Genomic DNA, 14,934 nt, shown 5'->3' on the forward strand with positions numbered 1-14,934 from the left:
AAACACAAGCACATACTTGATCGGTCAACTGTCTGTTTCTCTGCTCTAAATATTAGTTCTGGAGCGGTTGATGGTCACTTCAGACCGACCTTGAGAACTGTGGCAGTGAGTACACACACTGGACAACAGAGCTTGTTTGTCTTTAATTTGGAGATAAGATGGTTCATTGCTCGATTTCCCCCAATTCGAGGTGTCTCTGATATGCATAATCCGACCAGGAGGGATGGAAGGCAGAGCCCTGCTCCCTGTCCCTTTTCCCTGGAATTCCCCACTGAATCCATGTTTTTTTCAGTGAGTGCTGAGTCATCCAGGAATGTTGGGGTGTGATTCCTCTCTGTGCTCAGTTGGCTGACCCACAATGATCATTAGCCTCGGAGCAGGAGTCCTGCCAGGGATCCTGATCGCTGAGCACACTAACCCTTCCCTTTGCTGGAGTGGCTCAGGGGTGTGTGGGGGGGGAGACTGAGCGGCTCAGGGGTGTGTGGGGGGGAGACTGAGCGGCTCAGGGGTGTGTGGGGGAGAGACTGAGTGGCTCAGGGGTGTGTGGGGGGGAGACTGAGCGGCTCAGGGGTGTGTGGGGGGGAGACTGAGCGGCTCAGGGGTGTGTGTGGGGGAGACTGAGTGGCTCAGGGGTGTGTGTGGGGGGGGGGAGACTGAGCGGCTCAGGGGTGTGTGGGGGAGACTGAGCGGCTCAGGGGTGTGTGTGGGGGGAGACTGAGCGGCTCAGGGGTGTGTGGGGGAGACTGAGCGGCTCAGGGGTGTGTGGGGGAGACTGAGCGGCTCAGGGGTGTGTGGGGGGGGGGAGACTGAGCGGCTCAGGGGTGTGGGGGGGGAGACTGAGCGGCTCAGGGGTGTGTGGGGAGACTGAGTGGCTCAGGGGTGTGTGGGGGAGACTGAGCTCAGGGGTGTGTGGGGGAGACTGAGTGGCTCAGGGGTGTGTGGGGGAGACTGAGCTCAGGGGTGTGTGGGTGTGTGGGTGGGCGGCGCTCCGGTTCCCAGGAGCTGCTCCGGGACAACCACACGGGGCGCAGCTGGAGCCCCAACGTGTGCGGCTGCTCCTCCCGCCGGGCGGGGGCGCTGTGGGGCGGCGCTGCTGTGGGGCGGCGCTGTGGGGCCGCTCCTCCCGCCGGGCGGGGGCGCTGTGGGCCGCCCGGTGAGGCGCCTCTTGCCCGTCCGCGTCCTCTCTCCTGCCCTCTCCCCGGGAGTTGTCGTGACGTGTGCATCTGGTGGCGGCGGCCGCGGGCCGGGACCGGCACAGACCCGGGGAAGCGGCCCCGGTAGGTACCCCCTCCCCCCCCCCCCCCACACACACACACACCCCCCGGGCGCCGACATGCGGAGGAGTAGCGGGAAACAGCTGAGCCTCAGGGAGCGGCTCGAGGGGCGCGAACTGGACCTGAGCCTCAGCGGCCTGAGCGACATCCCGGTCAGAGAGCTGGTGAGTGACTGAAGTGGGGGAGGATTACCCCCCACACCCCCCCCCCCAGACACCCCCCCCCACCACACACACACCCCCAACCCCCACACCCCCCCCCCCAGACACCACACCCACCCCACACCCCCCACACCCCCCCCAACCCCCCCCCAACACCCAACCCACCCCCCACACACCCCCCAACCCCCACACACCCCCCCCCCCACACCCCCACACACCCAACCCCCACCACCACACACACACCCCCAACCCCCCCCACACCCCCAACCCCCCCCACCACACACACATACAACCAACCCCCCCACACACACACACCCAACCCCCACCCACACACCCCCAACCCCCCCCCCACCACACACACCCCAACCCCCCCCACACACACACCCAACCCCCCCCCCCCACACACACCCAACCCCCCCCCCCACAAACACCCAACCCCCCCCCACACACACCCAACCCCCCACACCACACACACCCCCAACCCCCCACCAAACACACACCCCAACCCCCCCCCACACACACACCCAACCCCTCCCCCACACACACCCCAACCCCCCCACCACACACACACCCCAACCCCCCCCCCACACCACACACACCCCCAACCCCCCACCAACACACACCCCCAACCCCCCCCCACACACACACCCCCAACCCCCCCCCCCACACACACACACCCAACCCCCCCCCCACACACACCCCCAACCCCCCCCCCCACACACACACCCAACCCCCCCCCACACACACACCCAACCCCCCCCCCACCAAACACACACCCCCAACCCCCCCCCCCCCACACACACACCCAACCCCCCCCCCCACACACACACCCAACCCCCCCCCACACCACACACACCCCCAACATTGTGACATTGTGCTGTCTGATATTTAATGAATTGACATGAATCCTTCTTGTACTTTAGATCGCATTACCCAAGGCCACAATCCTGGACCTGTCCTGTAATAACCTCATCATGTTACCGGTAAGACATTAATCTACTGTGTGTGGGGAGGGGGTGGGGGGAATGGTAGAACAGTTTGTACTTAATACTGTGCGTGTAATTTCTTTGTCACCCACTGCAGATTATATTGGTTAAACCACCAAGGAAAAGTGATGTGCCAATTAATGAATAAAATAATAATAATTTGTTCACTCAATCCATGACCTTTTTTGGGGACGCCGCTGTGCGCAATTGGCTGCCGCGTTTCGCCCACAAAGTAATCAGTCAATTCACTTTACCGAATAACCTGTGAAGCGCATTGAGACGTCTCGAAGTCGTGATGAGACTCTGTGTCAAATGCAAGGATTATTATTGTTAATATAATGTGACAGTGACTGAAAACCGTGCAATTCACTGGAGTATTTTACTCACTGTCGTGACATTCTTGCTGGAAAGTGAACGTGGGGGTGTTTGTGGGCACTTTAAAGGGATTTGTCCACTGTTTGAACATTTAATGACGTTCCCGGGGGAAGTGGCCAGAAGGAGGCAACGTTCTCAGGAGAGGAGTTTTCCAGCAAAGTTCCTGAATTGCCTGTGTATTTCTCTGCTCTAACCTATTGCACTCACTCACACGCAGCCTGAGTTCTGCAGTCTGACCCACCTGGTCAAGCTGGACCTCAGCAAGAACCAGCTGCAGCAGCTGCCCGGAGACTTCGGCCGCCTGGTCAGCCTGCACCACCTGGACCTGTACAACAACAAACTGGTCAGCCTGCCCGTCAGCTTCGCACAGCTCAAGGTACGCACAGCTCCCGGCTCAAACAGGGGGACAGAGAGGTGATGGGAACACTTTGTAGGGGAAGGAAACTGTCACCGGATTTGATTGATCCGTATCATTTGTATTTATTTTGCTTGCTTACAGAATTTAAAGTGGTTGGATTTGAAAGGTAATCCACTTGATCCAGCGCTTGAGAAAGTGGCCGGGGACTGCCTGGACGAGAAACAGTGCAGACAGAGCGCTGTCAAGGTGAGCTCGTCACACCTGATTCCAGTAATGCTGAGAGCAGTGATCTCTGCTAAATACCAATGAAAAGCTTCACAATCCGCATCAGCAGCAAAAGAATTTCTTTTTTACTTTTAGTTTAATAAATCGACTTTCACCCCAGCTGCTCACTGTACTGTATCACATTCACTAGCACCTATCTCCTCTCTTGCCACTCGCTCTGTTCTGCCTGCACACACTCTCCAGTGAAATTTGTTGGACAGAAATACTGACTTTCCCAAGAACACAGAGGCCAAGTGTTCTGTGAAGCGCTTTGAGACGTCTAGAAGACGTGAAAAGCGCTATATCAAATGCAAGGAGTATAAGTAGCCTTCGGGTGAGGGAGGAATTAAACCTTTGCTCTATGATAACAAAATAGAGCGTGCTCTTTAACTCTTTCAAGCACAAACACCTAATAGAAATGGAGGATGTGTTCATGTGAATAAAGATGTTGACAGTTTTTGCCCACAAAATATACAGTCAATTCATTTTACAGTATATTCTGTGAAGCACTTTTGAGATGTCTCAACGATATAAGGCACTAAATCAAATGCAAGGATTATTCTTATTATTGAAGGTTGACTTGTCAATATGGAAATAGCTAAAAGCATATCTGAATGTAGTGATCTGCACAGTACAAAGTAATTTGGTGCAGTAAGTGGTTTGCATTCGGGCAAAAACTCTTAACCCCTCTTGGTTTTTATTCTCGGACTCACAGGTTCTGCAGTATATGAAAGCCATTCAGTCTGAGCAGGACCGGGAGAAACAGAGGCGGCTGCAGATTGAGAGAGGTATGTGGAGCACTCTTACTGAAATAGAACCACTGTACTCCCAGACGTTTGTCAATTGAACGAGACAGGTTCTCCATGTTATATGAGTAAGTTTAGGATTCTACTGTTGTTTGGGTGGTCAGAGAGAATCCTGACTATGTACCTGTCATTTTTACAGTGTTTTAGTAAAACCTCCGGGGTTGTTAACTGTTGTGTGAGGAGTGAGATATAAAGCAGGGCATGTCAAACTGTTATTAACAGCCGTCATTCATTCTGTCACTTCAGAGCTGGAGAAAAGACGAGAAGCAGAATTACGAGCGAAGGAGGCACGAGAACGAGAGCTACGCAAACGAGAGAAGATGGAGGAGAAGGAAAGACGCAGGAGGGAATACGACGCACTGAGACAACGAAGGTTGAACGAACCAAAGAAGGAGGAAAGCGATGGTGTGACAAAAAGTAAGCAGATGTGGGGGGGGTCTGAGTTAGAGGTGTCTCTGTACGTTTGGTTTTCTTGCAGATTTTCCCCCAACAATTTCATCCCCAAATCGCTGCCTCTGTCGAAAGTGTTGACTCTTTGCTGAGAGTTGCGCGAATACGAGTTGCTTTCCAGTGGCGGAGCAGGACACTGGGCCGGGGTGGGGGTTGGGAGGGGGGGGGGGAGGTGATGGCAGGCGCGGTTTTGTTAACTGGGTTGGGATAAGGGTCTCTTTAAACCAGGAAAGTTCGGTGGTAACTTTGCCGCTTTCTCTCCCGTTCTAGAGCCGGAATCCTCCGCTCGGCCGCCAGCTTCCCCCAAGCAGCGCTGGCTGTGCGACGTGCTGCTGAAGCTGCTGGTCTTGCTGTGCGTGCTCGGGGTCACCGCGGTGCTGTTGTGCCGCACAAAGCTCCTCCACACGCCGGGCTGCAGCTCCCTCAACCAGCTGTACGAAGCCGCTCTCCGCAGCCTGCAGACAAACCAGGCCGTCCAGAGGCTGTTACGCAGCATCCCTTTCCCGTGACTCCCCGCCGGGCAAAGTCACTTAAATTCCTATGGAATTGGATTACTTTGTGTGTTCTTATTCAGCACATAAACCCCATCGAGCGTCCCGGGGGCTGCGGTTCGTCCCTCCCTCGGTCTGTCTGCCCGCCTCCCGCCCAGCTCTAAACTAAATCCACACCGTAGCATTTTGCATTTGCCAAATCTTTATAAAATGTTCCTTGTGAAACAGCGTCTTTTTTTTTTTTTCTTCTCGACTTTTGATTTTGAAGTACTTTCGCGCTGATTTTCTGTCGGGCAGCAGCGCAGCCGCCATTGGCTGACAGCGCTGCACGGCATCCAAACGGTCGGGAGCAAAACCTCCCTTTCAACCCCCGCCTCTTATCTGACGCGCCTCGGCAATGGACTAAATTGACCTGATTTTAATTCAATATCCCCCTCCCCCCTGCTGCCTCAGGCTATACATTCACCTACGTGGCCTTTCTGTGTAAACCCGGACAGCGGGTCTCAGGCTGTTTTAACTGTGAAGCACAGCCTAGCTTTGCCCACAATAGTGATCCTGAATGGGAACATCCCACTTCCCCCCCCCTTCCCAGTGCAGGGCTGGTTGTACCACTCCCAACATGACTCCTCTCACTCAACTCATCTCAGAGCGGGGGAGTGGGACTAGTTGGTAGCTCTTTCAACGAGACAGCACAGACACGATGGGCTGAATGGCCTCCTTCTATGCTGTAGGATTCTATGAACACAGAGCAGCGATCGACCGTGGGAGGGAGGCTTAGTACAGGGGACTGTTCGGAAATTCACGTCTGTGAATTGAGACTGTCAGGATCACAGGATTATCGTGAGAGCATTAGTACCAACCTCTACCTGCAGCCTCTTCTAACAGTCACTCCCTGGGGAGCAGGAGGCCCGGCTGACTTGCACATTCACATGTTATTTACCTTGAACGTGTATTTTCTGCAATCCACTCGTTCCCGGTGTGATTCTATATTTAAATCTTGTAATATGTAACCTCAGGCTGTCAGAAACCAACGCAGTGTCGACAGCGAACTTTGCCGTACGTACCAAGGCCACATCTGGGAATTCTAATGGAAATAAACAGACAGCAGCAGGCTACCGAGGCAACTGTTTATTCTCTCTTCAATGATTCCCAGTGTAATGCTATACACGGTCTTCACCTCTGTGTTTGTGGTACTCTCAGCTACCCCCCTCCCGCGCCCCCCTCCCACCCCCACCGTGCCCCAAAGCAATGCAGCATGATCATTGCATCTCGTTCAGCCACAAGACGGTCGCTACACTTTACGGGTAAATCCTGCCAAACACTTTGGGACGTCCTCTCTGAAAGGCACTGTACTTAAGGCAAGATTATCATTATCCTTGGGCACACGGCAGTGCTCAATCCATCGCACTGGCTCCCCGCTCTGCTGATACTGCAGTGCACGGCAGCTGCCAAAATGACTTTTTGAAAATAAAAAATGTTAATTTTTTTTTAGCCACTATACTAAGTGTGCAGAGGCTCAGTATGTTGCTACAGTAAGTTACATAAGATCAGAATACCTTCCCAACATTGTACCTCTGAGAGGTGTCACCTCCACCATTGCTACTCGACTCGCACCCTTTTCCCCTGAAAATAGTAGGAAATCCAAAGGTTTATGGCCCCCCATCTCCCCTGTCACAGGTCTCGACGTGCAATGAATCGTGAATTTCCAGTGAAAGGTTGGGGTCTGTGGATGTCATCTGCAAATAGACGCGCTTTGACAACTGTGGGCCGATCTTTCTGGTCGACGAAGTCACCCCCTCTCCACGTCGCACAGGGATGGCGGCGAGAAGTCTCTGTCGCTCACGCTCTGAGCTGCATTCCTGGTACGCCTAAACAGGAGACAAGACAACCAACTCAGCTTCCAGAGAGTAGCTTGAGGATTCCCGATGACGAAGGAAGCCAGTTACACAAGATGGCACTGCACAAGGTGCACAAGATTGTTTTCTGTACAACTTACAGTAATGTTTTATAAAACATATATTGTGAAAGCCAGAATGATGGGAGTTAACACAATCCACAGAACATATATTAATAATAATAATAATCCTTGCATTTGATATAGCACCTTAGCACGTGTTTTGAGACGTCTCAAAGCGCTTCGCAGAATATACTGGAAAATGAATTGACTATATTTTTGTGGGCGAAACCCGGCAGCCAACATCACAGGACAAGTCACAGGACAGGAGCATTTTTATGAAAGAACGCTGTCCGCTGTATGATTTCAAAGGTAAACGTGCAGAAAAAAAAAAGACTCCTGCTGCTAAGTGAATACTTTCTGCTGCGTAAAGGCTGTATAAACAGCCTTTGCCTTGCTAGAAGCACTGATGGCCCATCACTCATCAGTAACATGTTAATTGCTCCAATAGTTGGCCAGAGACAATTTTACCTGATTAAGCAGCCACGGTGATGGATATACGGAAACGATGGCATTCGCCATGTCAGCGCTGACTCTGTTGAATTGCTGAATCTGTCTACTCCAAACCTGTAAGAGACCCTTCCCTGAACGATCCACTTTAACCTCTCTGGACCCCTGATTCTCCATGTAGAAGGAGATGTCAGCCTTCTCTCGCCCTCTCCTGTCAAAGCAAATGTAGGGACTTAACAACAATGGCCCACATTTGAAGCAACGTTCACGAATGTGTCCACAGAATTAAGTAACGAGAGAATCCATTAGAGCAAAGAGACGCAGAGCCATGTTTGCCGCGAACACTATTATCACGAACGCTCGCTAAGACAATGAAATCACAAGTGTACACACAGTACAGGAAATGGTTGTATCATCACAGGGAGAAACATTTTCCGCCCTGTAGCCGAAGAGGAAAGCTGTCAGCACTAATATTGTAGTGGAGTTAGTTTAAAGCAACAAAGGGAATGAAAATACAAACAACTAGATTATCAAGCGGAACATCCAGTGTCCAGCCCTGATAAGCCAGTGACCCTGTGCACCAAACCCCAGCTCTGCTGCAGACAGCTGTAAGCTTTACTTGGCGAAAAGCCTGAATAATCTTATAAAATTACTCAATAGGGGATTCCTCCCCAGGAATATTCTTCCAACAGCACAAAAACCCTCAACAAACTCGAAACGTTCCCGAAGTCCCAGGTGAATCCCCGAGCTCGTCCTGTACTCACTTGAAAGGAGTCTCGGCCACGGCTTTAGTGAACCTGTTGATATGATCCGCAAACTCCTTCCAGGTCTCCAGGAACTGTACCTGGACACCTGTGGTCAGCTGTAGGTGCACCAGAGCCTGTGGCATGGGACAAGTAAGTGATTTCATTATAAACCCGACAAAATGACTGGTCATCGCTTTGGTTTGAGACACCGCAACAATATTAATAATCCTTACATTTAATATACAGTAGCACTTTTCACGTCCAGAGGACATCCCAAAGTGCTTCGCGGGGCTTACTGGGAAGTGTAGTGACTGAGTTCTGTGGATGAGCACCGCAGCCAGTTTGCACACAGTAACGTCCCACAAAGGGGGTACTTAATGCACATTTTAGGAGGCCTGAGACGTCTGGGTGAAGGGGAGAGCAGTGGGAAGGGCGGAGGTTGGGGTGGGGGGAGGCTGGAGGTGGGGAGGGGGAGCTCACAGTAAGCAGCATCGGATATCTTATTTGGCAATAAGTCCCATCGCCCTCAGAGGCCTCACCACTTCCACGTCCACACGCGAGACCCGAACTCGGCTCTTCTGCTTCCGGCGCATTGGTCGATCTCCCCCCTGCTCTGTCACCAGTCGCTTCCGCTGAGTCCTGCAGACAAACACACACCGACCATCATGTTTACACAGAGAAAAGGGAAGGCATTCCCACGTTCCCATCGCACTCACGCTACAGGAATAACGATGGCTTTACTAGCCCCGCGTTACTGCAGATGATCCTCACCTGAAATACTGCTCCAATCCCATGACAACCAGAGCAGGAATCCTCCCGGCACTTCTGTCCAGAATACTCTGGGAGAAACTCTGCAACGTCACCTGGCCTTCAGTGTCAGCACCTCGTACTTCCTGGAGAGAAAAGCAAGTTGTGTCAGAGTCAGTGTGCAGCGATGAGCAGCCAAACAGGGAAAGAACAGTCAGCGTCTTCCCATCACAGGAAAGGCACCTCCTGAACTCACTGCAACTTTTCATAACCACCTCACACAAAGGAGCTTCAGACACTTCCCACAGCCCAAACCTGTCAGCAACACAGGTTACCCAACCCCAGGCTGGCGGGAGGGAGGGAGGCTGCAGGGCTCAGGGTTAGTTTAGGGCAAGTTTACCTGCTCTTACCTGCGAGTAGGTGTGAACCATGGACAAGAACCCCTCCAGGGGAACATGGACCAAGACGTGAGGCTCCTCCACCCAGTCTTCACTCTGTCAAAGACACCATTAATGTGGCAACAAAAAATATAGTCAATTCACTTTATCATATGCAAGGATTACTATTATTATTATTACTACAACACGTGAATTCTAGACCCGGCCAGTCGCTCGTGGCCAGACTCGAAGAAGATTGCATTTGAACCCATTGAATATCTATACTCTTCACCCGGGAAATGTCAGCAAGGGGAAAATTCCCATCCTTTATCGCGCAGGGAGTGGTTTACCCTGACAGACGCTACCCTGCCTGAGGGGCGGTACATAAATGCAAGTTGTTGTTGAACGAGCCGGAGCTCGATTGGTAATTTCCTGATTGATGTTTTGTTGAAGTTCCATAGAGTCAATAAACGACTATATGCCTCTGTTACAGGGAAAGGGAAGAGGGAGGAGAGAGTGAGGGGGGGAGAGAGAGGGAGAGGGAGGGCAGTCAGGGTTCATAACGTCAGAGATTGACGAGAAAGGAACGTGGATCAACGTAGGATAAAACCAGGGCTATACGTTGCACGCGGCAGTGTTCAACGCGAGATCTCCCAGACGCAATGTACAACAGGTCTACACTCAAGAGCCGAGAAGCCACCGACCGTGTGTTCGCCCCCAGCCCCGGGCTGGACGCGTCTCCTGCGCCAGGTCACACTCCGGCCGACAGCCTGCTCCTCGACTACGCAGCTGCTCTGCGTGGCCTGCAGTGCGCTCAGGGTCTCCCCGCCCACGTCCTCCTCCAGCAGCCCTGCAACAGCAACAGCAACCACAGGCCCAGGTCACATAAAAGACACCAAGCAAATCAAGACAGCTCTAGAAAACACAGCGGTGATGACGACGATTATAAACAATAATCCTTGCATTTGATACAGCACCTCATCATCGCGTCCTCTGGACGTCTCAGAGCGCTTCACCGGGATGCACTGTCGAGTGAACTGGCCGCGAAAAAACGCAGCAGCCAGTTGCGCTCAGCAGCGTCCCCCCCCACACACAAACGGTCACGGATTGAGTGGCCAAATTATTATTATTATTATGTTTTTTTAAAAAAAATTCAAAGGGATTATTTATGATCCCACGTAAGAGCATTTTTCGGCACTAGAAGAGGAGAGCAAATGCCGCCGCCGGCTTTTCGTGCCAAAATATGGCAGCAACCGGCATTGCGATTGTTTGAATCTAACAGCAAACTTCTGCTCACCAGATTCTTAACTGGGTCAAAGTTGATCTCTCTGGCAACAATGTGGGGGAGAGGTTGGGGTGAAGTTGCTGAAGGCTTTGGGCATTGACAATGGCCCCCATCCCACCAATTCCACCCGGCTGACTCCAGCCTTCTGCTCGTCCCTCATCCCCTCCGCCAGCGGTGGCCGTGCTTTACGCCCCTGAAACTCTGGAACTCCCTCTCTCAATCTTGACCCCTCATCCCCATTTTCAGGTTGTGCCTGAAGACGGTAAGGTCACCCCCCCGCCCCTCCCCTCTGGTTTGGTGTCAAGCTCTGCCACTGTTTAGTGCTCAGAGACGCTATCCCCGGTGAAGGGCGCTATATAAATATAAGGCTGTGCTTGTTGTTGTTGATGATGATGGGGTTGGACCACACAGCTCAAGCCCCCGAGTGAGGGCCACGCAGATCAGAGTGAGAAGCTCAGAGACACACACACACACACACACACAGGGTGAGGGGGAGCGAGACTGCCCATCAGATTAAACTCACCGGGGTCAATGGAGAGCAACATGTGGCTGAGACAGTGGTTGGGTTTCAGTGCCTTCACGCTCTGCGCTAACGCCCTCCTGGTCGCCCCGGTGTTCTCCTTCCCTGCGGGCGGGCGCTGCCGCCTCTCGCGGGCGGTGGGCGGCACCGTGCCCCGCTCCGGCCCCCGCTCGCTCTCGGAGTCTGAGATGTCCCAGCCACGGGCCGAGCGCCCGGCGGCGGCGGCGGGGGGGGGCCCGCCGGGGGGGCGCGGCGGGGGGGCTGACATGCCGCAAGCCTGGCTCCCCGCGAGCCTCCCCCGGAGTCGGTGCGAGAGGGGAGCCAGGGGCCCCTCCTCACCCTCACTGCTGCTCATCACAGCCGCACACGGTGAGGGGTGGTGGGGGTGGGAGTGGGGGTGGGGGGTCTGCGGGGATACCGCAGGGTCACAACCGACAGCGAGAGAGTGAGACGGCGAGAGGTTCGGACGATGAGAGTGAATGAGGTTCAGTGCGGAGTTGACCGTCAATGGGGACACACAATGGGATCGTCACAGCAAACGGATACAATCACATTGTTGCGGCCGATACAATGTTTCTCTGATCCGCTCTCCCGCCACTCGCGCGCGAACCCCCTGTTCCGGGAACGCCCACCCGCCCTCTCATTGGCTGCAGCGCCGCCCGACCTGTCCAATCCCAGCGCGGCAGGCGCTCACGGGGGCGGGGTCCCGCCTGCCCTCCGCTCCCATTGGTCGGCGGGCTTTTCCGCAGCGTCCAATCAGCTCGGGGCCCGCGCGCGCGCGCGCCAGCCAATAGGAGGCGAGGCGAGTCCGGGCGGCGGCCGACAGCTCCATTCACAAAACACGGCCCCCGCAGCTGACGCGGCGCCTGCGCGGCCCCGGGGCGGGTGACGGGATAAGATGGCGGCGCTCGTGGCCTCTCTTGGGTCGCTGCAGCTCCCGGCGCGGCTCGGTGGGTGTCGGCCGCGGTGCCATTCCGCGCCCGGTTAGCGTCTCAGCTGCCGGGGATTGCTCCTGCGGCCGCTCGTCTCAGTCGGTCACACTTCAGCGCCTTGGGACGCCCCCCTCCCCCCCCCGACGTGAAAGGCGCTCTGTAAATGGAATCTCGTTGTTGCTGTTGTTGTTGTTGCTGTTCTCCCCTCAAGGGGTTCAAGCCCCCGCCTCCGGACCCGGAGCTCACGGTCTGGCCGGCGGTGCCGGTACTTCGGATCAGGCGTTTAATCCGAGGTCCCGCTCGGGCGGGCGTTAAAGATCCCGCGGCAGCGACCGAACAGAGGAGGGAGTTCCCCCCCCAGTGTCCCGGCCAACAATCCCCCAAACGTGATCGGCCGCTCGCGCCGATTGGCTGTTTGGTGGGACACTGTGACGCTGCGGGAATGTGAGGGCTCACAGTTACTACAACAAAAACAAGAACTGTGAAGTGCTTTGCGATGGCTCCGGACGTGAAAGGCGCTGTATCAGATGTGAGGGTTATTGTTCTCTTGATTTTTCTACCTGGTTTGGGCCACAATCCCTCTTCCTGACTTCATCTCATTTTCAAATCAGTATTTTTGCACATCCGCGCGTCCCTGATTTTGTTTGAAGTTCTGGCTGCTTAAGAAATGTTTTCAGTCACTCAGTCACTGACATAATAGTAACGTTCTCTGTCCTTCTATTGTGTCCCGAGGATTCCTAACTTCTCTGGAGCCTTGGCTTGTTTCCCTGAGATGCGCATCCAAAAAGTCATCAGGCGCTTCCAAAAATCGAGGTGGGAACAGTCCTGGTAAACGTTATGGATGGAAGAAATTAGATGGTAATTAAGCTTTAAATGTTTATCTTTTTGTTGGGAACCGATTTGAGAGTTCAAAATGAATTAAGAAGCGATTGCACTTGAGGTGAAAGGACATTCCTCCGGAATGTCACTGATTTTGAAGGGGGGACTGAATGAATCGTCTAATATTCCAGAGCAATTCTTGCTGAACATGCATCAAGCGCTGTGAGAGCATCGCTGCACAGACACTCTGGAGCAGTAAATAATGTTTTGATTTTGTTCCTCCAGGTGATTTTGTTCACACAGGAAATATTCTGGCAACGCAGCGCCTCATTCGCTGGCATCCAGGAGCCAACGTAAGTTATTGCTGTCCGGCCTAATGTGGCACAAGGGAAGAAACCAGTCGGATCCCTTAAGACTTGTTTTGCACAAAGGAATTACTTTCTCTGGGCTAAGACTATCCTAATGTAACGGCTCCAGCAAGCCTTCATCCTTCAGTGTGTGCTGGAATAGAAGCCAGTGGCAGGGGTGACCAGGCAGGGTGCTGTTAATGTGCCAAAGGGGAATCCGCTCATGTGTTAATGACCCACCCACTTTCTCTATTATGCGTTTACAGTTCTCTGGCAGCTCGTAGTATTTGTTTGGCTGCGGGATACTCAGTTGAGGAGAGCTTGTTGACGGTTCACTTTGAGATTGTGGTACGGTTAATACTTCCTCGGTTAGGGCTGCAACGTGAATATAATCCAATGAAGGAGTGAAGCTATCTGCTATCTGTGTGTTGTTACAGTATTAAACTATTAGCCACTAGAGGGTGATGCCGCACTGAGGCCGTGAATTTTCACACCGATTTGGATCTGGATGAAATATGAACCTTTTTTTTAAACCACCACAAAGATACAGCAATGTGCCTGTTCCCAGGGTTAGAGAAGCGGCATTTAGCCAGTTGTCACTCCTGATCACTGGCCCGGGACCCTATCTGGAAGGTGGATGTGCCCAGTGTGTGCATCGAGTGGTGGGGGGGTGGGGGATGGATTGTGCTTGGCTGCGAGACACTGATTCAAAGCTGACACATGAACAGTGGGCATCTGGTAAAGCTGGAGGGACATCCATAGAACACGTCCCAGTGAGGACCACAGGGAGTTGAACTCCTTCAGGGAGGAGAGGAAAGTGACTGGAAGTTCTATGATTTTCCCACAGGTCGGAATGGGTCGGAGGAAGACACTGTTTGCTCTTGAAGACGGTGTTGTCCGTTACACGAAGGAAGTGTACGTCCCTCCCCCCCGCAGCCTGGAGGCCGCTCGGGTGGTCTGCCGCCTGCCCAGGGGGGCCGTGCTGTACAAGACTTGCATCAACGTGGTTCCCGAGAAACAGGAGGGTCGCTTCAAACTGGTGGACATGCTCTGAGCCTCGGCAGCAGGTTCATTCTGTGACAACAGATTGATGGGAACGTTGCAGGACGTGAATACTCAGAATGCCCAGAGGGCTCTCAGTGGGGAACAGAAGCTCTGTCTGTCTCTGAGATCACAGGAATTCCGTGCCCCGAAGACTCCATCAGACAACCTACAGCGAACTCCTGATAACTCAACACTGACTTAACCTGTCACTACCATTTGAGTCAATCTTTCAATATCCCGGCTGGGTTTATTTATGTATTTATACATGCGCCTAACTCACTACTCTGGATAACTGGTCGCTGAGCCTTTTTCCTCTTTGGAATGATGAGTTATTAGGAGTTTACTGTACATTACAAACACCTTTCTCGGGATGTTGCAGTTTTCTTGAATGGTCTATTAAAATCTTCTGAGTATTTGATATTTTTCCTATATAAAACCTAAAAAAAAAAGCTATTTATAAAACCTGGGATTCTGTTTGCTTTGTAAACGGGTTAAATCTGAAAAATCTGAAACTAGGGATGTGCTCCACGTTCCCTGCCCCGCCCCAC

At 53.2% G+C, this 14,934-nt stretch overlaps 3 protein-coding genes across 5 annotated transcripts; 2 read left to right on the forward strand and 1 right to left on the reverse strand.

The window, feature by feature from the left end:
• Positions 1-1,210: 1,210 nt before the first annotated feature.
• On the forward strand, positions 1,211-5,390 carry lrrc59 (leucine rich repeat containing 59). Of its 2 annotated transcripts, none has more exons than XM_007888779.2 (7): positions 1,211-1,277; positions 2,359-2,418; positions 3,014-3,172; positions 3,296-3,400; positions 4,134-4,206; positions 4,471-4,641; positions 4,945-5,390. In XM_007888779.2, the coding sequence occupies exons 2-7, from the start codon at positions 2,410-2,412 to the stop codon at positions 5,181-5,183; spliced, it is 756 nt and encodes a 251-aa protein (XP_007886970.2). In that variant the 5' UTR covers positions 1,211-1,277; positions 2,359-2,409; the 3' UTR covers positions 5,184-5,390. The 2 variants fall into 2 exon arrangements, with proteins under 2 accessions (XP_007886970.2, XP_007886969.2); XM_007888778.2 differs by having other exon boundaries at positions 1,216-1,438.
• Positions 5,391-6,278: 888 nt separating this feature from the next.
• Positions 6,279-11,599, reverse strand: eme1 (essential meiotic structure-specific endonuclease 1). The gene is made up of 8 exons (XM_007888917.2): positions 11,248-11,599; positions 10,144-10,289; positions 9,473-9,556; positions 9,087-9,208; positions 8,855-8,954; positions 8,334-8,449; positions 7,591-7,780; positions 6,279-7,033 (listed from the first exon to the last, which is right to left on the reverse strand). Exons 1-8 carry the CDS (start codon positions 11,597-11,599, stop codon positions 6,815-6,817), a joined length of 1,329 nt encoding a protein of 442 aa, XP_007887108.1. The 3' UTR covers positions 6,279-6,814.
• A 458-nt stretch (positions 11,600-12,057) lies between these two features.
• mrpl27 (mitochondrial ribosomal protein L27) lies at positions 12,058-14,824 on the forward strand. Of its 2 annotated transcripts, NM_001292915.1 has the most exon segments (5): positions 12,132-12,194; positions 12,909-13,034; positions 13,281-13,348; positions 14,190-14,428; positions 14,493-14,808. In NM_001292915.1, coding segments are annotated over 4 exon segments (453 nt in total). In that variant the 5' UTR covers positions 12,132-12,142; the 3' UTR covers positions 14,397-14,428; positions 14,493-14,808.
• The last annotated feature ends 110 nt before the right edge of the window (positions 14,825-14,934 follow it).

This window comes from Callorhinchus milii, unplaced genomic scaffold, assembly GCF_018977255.1.
Source record: "Callorhinchus milii isolate IMCB2004 unplaced genomic scaffold, IMCB_Cmil_1.0 Scaffold20, whole genome shotgun sequence".
Lineage (NCBI taxonomy): Eukaryota > Metazoa > Chordata > Chondrichthyes > Chimaeriformes > Callorhinchidae > Callorhinchus > Callorhinchus milii.

What these genes read in the sequence shown, in the direction of transcription:
- lrrc59 (XM_007888778.2), top strand. Translation starts at nt 1,334, where the DNA reads ATGCGGAGGAGTAGCGGGAAACAGCTGAGCCTCAGGGAGCGGCTCGAG. An exon ending in GCAGACAGAGCGCTGTCAAG is followed by an intron (nt 3,401 to 4,133) that starts GTGAGCTCGTCA and finishes TCGGACTCACAG; the next exon opens with GTTCTGCAGTATATGAAAGC. An exon ending in GCGGCTGCAGATTGAGAGAG is followed by an intron (nt 4,207 to 4,470) that starts GTATGTGGAGCA and finishes CTGTCACTTCAG; the next exon opens with AGCTGGAGAAAAGACGAGAA.
- eme1 (XM_007888917.2), bottom strand. Translation starts at nt 11,599, where the DNA reads ATGAGCAGCAGTGAGGGTGAGGAGGGGCCCCTGGCTCCCCTCTCGCAC. An exon ending in GGATTGGAGCAGTATTTCAG is followed by an intron (nt 8,955 to 9,086) that starts GTGAGGATCATC and finishes GTTTGTCTGCAG; the next exon opens with GACTCAGCGGAAGCGACTGG. An exon ending in GTGGCCGAGACTCCTTTCAA is followed by an intron (nt 7,781 to 8,333) that starts GTGAGTACAGGA and finishes TTGCTTTGACAG; the next exon opens with GAGAGGGCGAGAGAAGGCTG.
- mrpl27 (XM_007888777.2), top strand. Translation starts at nt 12,143, where the DNA reads ATGGCGGCGCTCGTGGCCTCTCTTGGGTCGCTGCAGCTCCCGGCGCGG. An exon ending in GCAGCTCCCGGCGCGGCTCG is followed by an intron (nt 12,195 to 12,908) that starts GTGGGTGTCGGC and finishes TTGTGTCCCGAG; the next exon opens with GATTCCTAACTTCTCTGGAG. An exon ending in TGGATGGAAGAAATTAGATG is followed by an intron (nt 13,035 to 13,280) that starts GTAATTAAGCTT and finishes TTGTTCCTCCAG; the next exon opens with GTGATTTTGTTCACACAGGA.